This window comes from Pundamilia nyererei, unplaced genomic scaffold, assembly GCF_000239375.1.
Source record: "Pundamilia nyererei isolate P.nyererei 1_Seehausen unplaced genomic scaffold, PunNye1.0 scaffold00597, whole genome shotgun sequence".
In the NCBI taxonomy this organism is placed as follows: Eukaryota; Metazoa; Chordata; class Actinopteri; order Cichliformes; family Cichlidae; genus Pundamilia; species Pundamilia nyererei.
Window position 1 is genome coordinate 59,202 of NW_005187998.1, and position 8,599 is coordinate 67,800.

At 37.1% G+C, this 8,599-nt stretch overlaps 1 protein-coding gene and 1 long non-coding RNA gene across 2 annotated transcripts in view; both read right to left on the reverse strand.

Moving 5' to 3' along the window:
- Positions 1 to 1,376, reverse strand: part of LOC106455965 (uncharacterized) — a 1,730-nt gene extending 354 nt beyond the window's left edge. The window contains exons 1-3 of the long non-coding RNA XR_001290181.1: positions 1,310 to 1,376; positions 1,044 to 1,106; positions 33 to 84 (exon numbers count right to left, since the gene is read on the reverse strand). This is a non-coding gene — a long non-coding RNA (uncharacterized LOC106455965). The remainder of the gene's footprint in view (positions 1 to 32; positions 85 to 1,043; positions 1,107 to 1,309) is intronic.
- A 564-nt stretch (positions 1,377 to 1,940) lies between these two features.
- LOC102212138 (uncharacterized) lies at positions 1,941 to 5,931 on the reverse strand. The gene is made up of 5 exons (XM_005754580.1): positions 5,885 to 5,931; positions 4,846 to 5,127; positions 4,303 to 4,569; positions 3,182 to 3,487; positions 1,941 to 2,209 (listed from the first exon to the last, which is right to left on the reverse strand). Exons 2-5 carry the CDS (start codon positions 4,967 to 4,969, stop codon positions 1,941 to 1,943), a joined length of 966 nt encoding a protein of 321 aa, XP_005754637.1. The 5' UTR covers positions 4,970 to 5,127; positions 5,885 to 5,931.
- Between the last annotated feature and the right edge of the window lie 2,668 nt (positions 5,932 to 8,599).

Sequence of the window (8,599 nt, forward strand, 5' to 3'; positions counted from 1 at the left end):
ATAATATATGTGTGTGTGTGTCTGTACTGTACCATTTCCAGTGTCTTCCATTTTTGTTTGCTGATTCATAGACAGCGGCACTACCTAAAAAAATAAATAAATCCAGCAACAATTATTTTAAAGTCATTAGACTGAATAAACAACAACAACTTTTATTGTATAAATAAATCCAGAACTATGCAATTTTTCATAATTCAAAATATTTTCATACTGTGAGTCTTTTTAAATTAAAATATTCTTCATTTGGCTGCCGGCTGCCAACACATTATCATATAGTCACCACAACACATTATCTGACTCCATCTCAGCCTCCCTGTCATTCTCCACAGTCACACCAACCCTCTACATACTCGACTAGTTATGGATAGATGACACCTTATGCACCTTATCCCCCTTACTGTGTCAATACTGTGTTGGCGTGTTACTCGATATGTGCTGAATTGTAAAAAACAAAACAAAAACCCCCCAAAACATTTCAGGCTACTGGGATCCCAGATGATCCCAGACTGGAGAAAATCATGTTTTCTCTCAACTTGGATTGTTTAATGGAGGATAAAAAGCTAGCACCTCTCCTCTTGGTGATTTGGAAATTGCAGTCAATTTGGCTCGGTCATATGATTTTTTTTTTTTTAAAGCTATACACACACTGATGAATCTTCTTCTATGGTCGTCTGCTTTACCTCCTCTAGGGCAGCTCCATCTTCACCTTCCTTCGTCCACTATGCCCACTGTCCTCTGCACATATCCAAACCATCTCAGTCTCACCTTCAATCTTGTCAACCTGAGCTGTCCCTCTGATGTACTCATTTCTACTCTTGTCTATCCTGGTCACTCCCAATGAAAATCTTAATATCACAAATCACCCCTGACACATTGTCAAACATGTCCTGCTCCACCCTCACAAACTTCTCTGTCACTTCTGACTTCCTCCAGCAGATCCACAGTTCCTCTCTTGACACCATATCATGTCACATAAAAATTTGACTTGTAACGCAGCCTCAATCAAAATTAAAATTTTAATAATAACAAATTTAAGTACTGACCAGGATGAAGGGGGCTGTTTTCACTACTTTCACTCTGGCTGAAGGTTTCAGGTGGTACAGTAGCTATTGTGATACCAAACATTTAAACAGTATTAAATGACACTATATGAGACATTTTTCAAAATACAATTTTTAAACCATTCTCCCAAAAAAGAACAAGATTATTTCGATGCTCATATATGTGCTAATACAACAAATGACAACTGAGTTCCTTCTCAAAGATTACGATTATTTAAAAAGAAGTCACATTTTTAAATGCTACTCACATTTAACCGTCATGTAACGCGATGGTGACTCTTTTCCTGAGTACTGACACTTGTAGAAACCTTCATCAGACTTTGACACTGCCAAGAAGTTCAGCTCCTCTCGGGAATCATTTTGGACAAGTTTGTCATTGTGATAAAAAGCCACATTGGGAAAGATTTTTTTTCTTCTCAAGTTGCAACTAAGACTAACAAAAGTTCCCTCATTCACAGGATCAACAGGGACCACCATGAGAGGACCAGAATAAAAGTCTGCAAAACATACAGAAGATATTGTTTCAAATGGACCAGCTGGTGCTGGATTTTAGAAAATAAAAAAGAGGGAAAAAACATGTGCAATAATAATTACTGATTGATCAAATGTCTTATAGCTTATAGCTAAAGATCTGATATGCGACTTATAAAAAAAAAAACAACAAAATCGTCCTTTCTTTTAGCTCATAGAGCCCTTTCAACTGTCAAGTGTGTCTCAGTGAGATGCTATTCAGCCTCAGCTGAATGGGGAGTACAATTACATCATAATCATATATATATATAAATTTTGGTAAATTAATTTATAAAACAGAATTGCTTAACATACATAGTGATAGAAATATTCATGAAACATTATAACACAAAAGGGGAAAAAACCATTCTACAAACCCTGTAAAGTGATGTTGACTGCATTGCTGAACTCTTTTAACATAGACTCACACCAGTACACTCCGTCATCTGAATATGTTGTGTCGATTGTGCATACAGATTCTCCTGACAGCCAAAAGTTGCTACAATATGGCCGGCCATTCTCTGGGAACTTCCTCACTCTCCATGAAGAAGAGTTTCCCTTACAAGTCAGTTTGACAAAGTCAGAGCCAAAATTTTGCACTACAGGGCCGACTGTGAGAGACGCTGCTGATGAAGCATCTGAAAAACAACATGGATCAATAAGTGAAAGCACAGGAAGAACAGGAAGAACACATAAAAACTAAGCATCATTACTAGGGATGGGTACCGGTGTCCGGTGCCATGATGGCACCGGTTCTGACATAAATGGTAGTAACCAGACCGAAAAGCAGCGCACATGTCGGTGCTTTATTTCGGTGCTTTTTTTTTCCTGAGCCTTGAACACTTCTAGCCCACCATTTTACGTTTCCGAGGATAGTAGGCGGGGCCAGGTACGTACGTTCAGTTAGAGCAGAGCTACAGATTAAAAATGTCCAAGGCGAAGCGGTCAAAAGTCTGGCTGTACTTCACAGCAAAATATGCAAACTCAGCAGCCTGCAAGAAGTGCTTTAAGCTGATACTGTGCAAAGGAGGTAACACCTGAAATTCGATGAAACACCTGGCGACGCATAGCGGGTTTTTTTTAAAAGCCGAGAAATGCGCCGTATTTGATGGCAGCAGCAGCCGTTCTTCTCTGTTGTTCGCGTGTAATTTACGCTGAGTAGGCTAACCACGTTATTACATTAATGCATGTAAGGTGAACTAGCAAACACCATCATAGCTACATGCGACTGTCTTCTTGTTTGATGGCAGATACTCCCTTCACCCTGGCCAAAAAGGCTAAAATGACCAAAGAAAAAGAGGGAAACAGCTAAACATGAGAGGTTTTTGGACAAAGTTTGTGTTTTTTCCATTGTTTAAGCACTGCTTCCAGCCAAGAGTGATACCATATATGCCCCATAGCTGCAGAAAAGGCTAACATTGTTATCTTTTTACATAAAACCAGCTGAATATGAGAGGTTTTTGGACCAATTTTGTGTTCTCCATTCTTTAAGCACCGGTTTGAGCACCGGCACCGTTTCAAAAGTACCGATTTGGCACCGGTATCGGATAAAACCTAAACGATACCCATCCCTAATCATTACAAGTATTGAGAGACAGAAAGAAACTGACCAGCAGACCAGACAAACTTTGGATCGCTGTAGTAGGTGTAGTAGTAGTTGCTTCCTCTTTCCGCTCTGCACACATATGCTGCTGTGCTTGTCTGCCCAGTAATGATGTACAAACTCTGAGCAGTCTTGCTGCCATCAGGTAGCAGCTCATATGTGTAGGGCTCCTCTGTTATTTTATAATAAGGAACAGCTTTATACCAGGAGAAGCTCCATCCTTCAGAAGGATATTCAACCTCACAGTTCAGAGTTACTGAGGCTCCAGGACTGAGCCATGAGGGAGACAGAGTGAGGACAGGATGCAGTTTAACTGTTGAAACAAGATTTTTTATTATTACAATTTTTTTTTTTTAGATTAGGCTTATATATTTATGTATTTTTTAAAATAATATTGCTAGATGATAGGTCTGCAAATCAGGCCAGGTTCACTCTGCCCTTTTGAAAACTCATCTTATCACTCTGGTTTAGTGTCTGTTCACTTTTGAACAAAAACATTTAAATAACTGGATGAAAACATGTAAATAAATATCACCAAATCTTGACAGTGGAATTACAAACTGTACCACTGTCATACATAATACTAATTTTATTGTTGTCATTTGAACCACACCATGTCACAATAAGCTGTGTGTGGCACACATAAAGTTACACACTGGAGAACACGATAACAGACACTGAGATACAACTGGAAAAACACGACATTTAGATTTGACAGACTTAGAGGGAGTAAAAAAAGGGAAATATGCACAAAGATGCTGAAGACGGGAGATCAGACTAGGCATGAAAAAGGGAACCAACATAAAAGAAGAAATCCAGTGCTATAGCTACCAAATTCAGAGAAAAAACACACATTCTAGAACTGGAACATAAATAATTTCTTAACTCTAAGGCAAAGAATCACATGTTCAGAACAAACTCAAAATACTGGGTCATTATTTAATGAATCAGTCAAGTGACTGGACTTCTTTAAGTCGAGTTGCTTTTCTTTCCAAGCTCTTTAGGTTACCATGGCCTGGATGAATGAGAATCTGCACAGACAAGTTATCGTATGTCTTTTTTTTTTTTTTTCTTTTCGTTACTAATTTGGATGAAACAGTTTATATGGATGAAAGATGCCCAACTTACATGATACAGTTACTGGAATGACATTACTCCACTGTGTGAAGGAAAGATCCGTTTTGCCTCTGCATTGATAATCTCCATTGTCATCCCAACCAACATTGTAGAATGTTCTTTCATTGGTTGTATAATATGTGGTAAACCTTTTTGGTCTCCAATCATAGCTCCAGTAAGTTCCTTCACCTCCCTGGATGTCACATCTGACAGTGAATGTTTCACCCATGTATATCTTAGTCCAGTTGGGCTTCAGGGTCAAAATGGCCGTAATAGGAACTGTTCACATAAAAATTAAAAGAAACACAGAAGCATCATCTAATTCAGTCCAATTAAATTTATTTACATAGCACCAAATGATGCCAACAATATATGTATATATATACACACACACACACACACACACACACACACACACACACACACACACACACACACACACACACACACACACAAAGTCTCTCTGTCTGGCTGAGAGGAAGACAAAACGAAGGACAGATCACATAATCTCATAACTTTAACTTCCATGGCTAAGAGATAAATAGAAGAACTTACGAGTGTCTTCAATGATGGCAGCATTACTTTGGTGTGTGATGCTACCTGAATCGCTTCTTCCTCTGCAGTGGTAGATACCTCCTTGTGACACATTAATGGCTTTCTTCCCTTCATATTCTGTCATAGGCTCGTCTTTAGAGCCATATGTGGCAGCTCTGTACCACAAAATGGTCCAGTTGTCAGAGCCGTCCACAAAGCAGCTCAGTGTCACGTTGCCCCCTAGTGGTATCTCATACCTCGTTGGTCTCAGTGTGGCAGTGGGTGTGTCAAAAAGGTACTTAACTTTTCCAGTAGGATTTAGAGAAAAGCAGAAAGAGAGAGATTTGTTTTAAAAGCTGTTGTTTCAGTTATATTATTTTCACCACAAAAACAAAACAGTGTGAAAAAGCAGCATAAAACACAATGTTCAACTTATTCTGCTAAAATAATAACTTGAATTGAAATTGTCCAAATTCGGATGTTAGGGGTATGTATGTATAACTCTGAGTGTGTTAGCTTTGCCTAATACCACATATAACAGCTGCTGTTTTATCATGAGTCTAGGACCTCAATAAACTGAATATGAACTGTTTACATAAAAATATCCATTTAGGAGATAAAAAAAAACCCCAAAAAAAACCCCAACTTTGGTCTTTATAACATAAGAATAAATGCAAGACAGCTAGCTGGGTCACTATTTTTGCATGTGTTGTTGTCTTACAGTTAGTTTTTAAGACAACTTAAATTTAAAGTCTTTATTTTGTACTAGGTTTCTTTTTTTGTTGTCATATTTCCCCTGCCCAATAGTAGTTTTTATCTGACAGGGAGAGGTCTTTCCAGAGGCTTTTGGTGTCTTCGTGATAATAGGACACTTTAGCCGGTGTTAAAAATACTCTTCATGCAACCGCAATTTGAGACAAGCAACTCATCTTACAGTGAAGGTACATAGAATTAACTGTTACATATGTACAATATAAATACAGAGAAAATGTAACTTTAATTGTAACTTAGAGTGCGGATAGTTTATATATCATAAAAGAGAAAGAAAAAAACTTCTTACCTTGAGCATCGTCAGAGAAAAGTGCTGCAAGCTCTGTAGCAAAGATTAAATTAGGACATTATCAAATTAGCAGACTATCAAAATCATTAAACGATGGGAAAAAGGAAACTTTACAAAAGATTGCCTGCCACACACACACACACACACACACACACACACACACACACACACACACACATACTGGTATGGGTTGTATGCTTTGCCCTTTTCTCAAACCTAGACGGAGTAGTCTTTGCACAGGTCCTGGACTCCTGAGCGGATGGCTGCGCTGTTCTAAAAGGTATGGGGGAAAAAATGGGTCACTTCAGACCTCTTACACTGTGTGTGGAAGTCAATAAAATCTAAAACACACCAACTGGACATTTTGAATTTGGGCAAATATGTCTTTCATAAGGTCAAAACAAACAGTTTATAGGGACTTTAAAGGGACAATGATGTCATTTATTAAATCCCACCTCATTAACATAAATACACCTTTGACATAACTGTTATTGGAACAGCAGTATTTTATTAACAAAAATATGGTTTTGCTCAACATAACCCTAAAATATATAAATCTAAATATATTCAAGAATTTTATGAAAATAAAGAAAAAAAAAATACTCTTGTTTTACAAAAGCTTTTTTTCTTGTTTGAAGAACAGCTGGAGGGCTGTAGTCACAGTGGGTTCTTGTTCTCATCTCCACACAGGATCTTTGGATTTCAGAGTGGTCATCGGGTTCTTGGTCAGCGTTCTCACTAAAGCCAGTCTATGTCAACTGCTCAGTTTGGGTAGTTGAATAGTTCTCACAAGGGTCCTATTTGTGCAGAACCTCTTCCATTTGAAAATTATGGAGCTCACTACACTCTTGGGAACCGTCAGTAGAGCAGAACATTTTCTGCAGCCTTGCACAGAGCTTTGCATTGTAAAACCTCATCTCTGACCTCTGCAGAGAGTTCCTTTGACTTTATGGCCTTATTTTTGCTCTGATGTGGATAATCAGGTGTGAAGCCTTCTATAAAGAGGTGTATGCTTTTCCACATCATGTCTAATCAGTTTTGGTCCACAGGTGTACTCCAGTCAAGCTTTGGAAGCATCTTATAGCAATGATCAATTCATTTATTTCATTTTGATTACAGTTTGTCATCATGAGATACTGAGAGTAGATTATTAAGAAAAAAATGAAACTGAATAACTGCAGCATCAAGATTCAACATAAAAAGTAAAAAAGGATATATACAAAGAATTACTTATTTGAATTACATGCAAAACCAACATTTATCTAATAACAGTCGTCATGTAACTCAATGGAAAGTTAAATCATAATCCAACCCTCCTGATTTGTTTTTCCTCTTTCCTCTGTAAGGACACATTCAAAACGACTGGTGCATGTGTTTACCTGAAAGTGCAATGAGAGCAGACAGGAAGAGCAGGGGGTGGAGCATCTTGTAGGGAGCCATCTAGCAGATAGGGAACTATAAGACAACAAAGATCGAAACCACTAAACAGAAAGTCAAAGCCACATTCTGAACAGTGCACATTATTAAAAAAAAATCATAACATGCGAACAGACTCAGTGTTTGAACAAAGAAAGTGTAATGATTGTAATTCATCTCTAAAATCTGATTCCTCACACTTATATTTCACACATTTCTCTAGACTGGAAGAGAACTTAGTTTGCTATTTTTGTTTTTATTTCATAATCAAATCCAAAAGTTTAAAGTGTTCCTCGCCCAGCATATTTACTATAAATTCTCTGTCACACAGTCACTTGATTTTTTTCAATAAATACCAGGCATGTTTCATTTCTGGGATGTAGAGTTTGGAGTTTACCTCAAATATAACCAGCTGTGTGTCTGTGATAAACACACTTGTGTTGTGGGTAAAGAAGTCACTTCTTGATTCTGCCTAAAACAACATGGATAAAAAACAAATTGCATTTTTAAATGAGTCACTTAGTGCAAATCTCCTGAAGTTTCAGTCTTTGCAGAGCAAACAATTCTTTTTAATGCCATCCTTCCTTACAAACAAAACTGGGATTAAGCAATTATGAAAAATTATAATTTGCTTATAATTAAGCAATTATAAACAAATTATGAAAACTAACATAAAGATGTAAGCAGCCCGAGGCTCCTTTTACAGGAACATTATAAAATGACATTTTGAATATGTTACATTTGAAGGTTGTACATTTAATAACATTATATTTTACATTCACCCAACTTTACATCATTATCATGACATGGTTAACTACGTTAACATTACGGCAACAATGCATAAAAGAACCATTATTATCTGCTCTACTTGTGTTTGGACTAAAATGCTAAACTGGCTGTATGTTTTTGTAAGATCTACATATACCTTGACTGACTCTGTTAAAAGTCACAGATTAATTCCAGACAATCATTAAAATATAGTTTTACACAGAGGGATGGAGTTCAGTAAAATATTTTCATTATTTAAAAGGGTTTTTTAAAAAGTCACTTCCTGTTATTTCTCCAGATGACACCACAGAGCTGCATTTGGATCTCTGTGTTTTTATTGTTTTGCTTGTGCAGCTTGTTTACAGACCTGATGTGTTTCAAGTAGAACTTTGCAATGTGGATGTCAGTAAGTAGGTAAAGTTTATTTAAATAACGCTTTTCACATACCGGTATTTCACATATAAAAGTGTCAAATTAAAAGACAATATTGAAAAGAGATTCATGTTAAAACTGAATTAGAATAAATAAAAT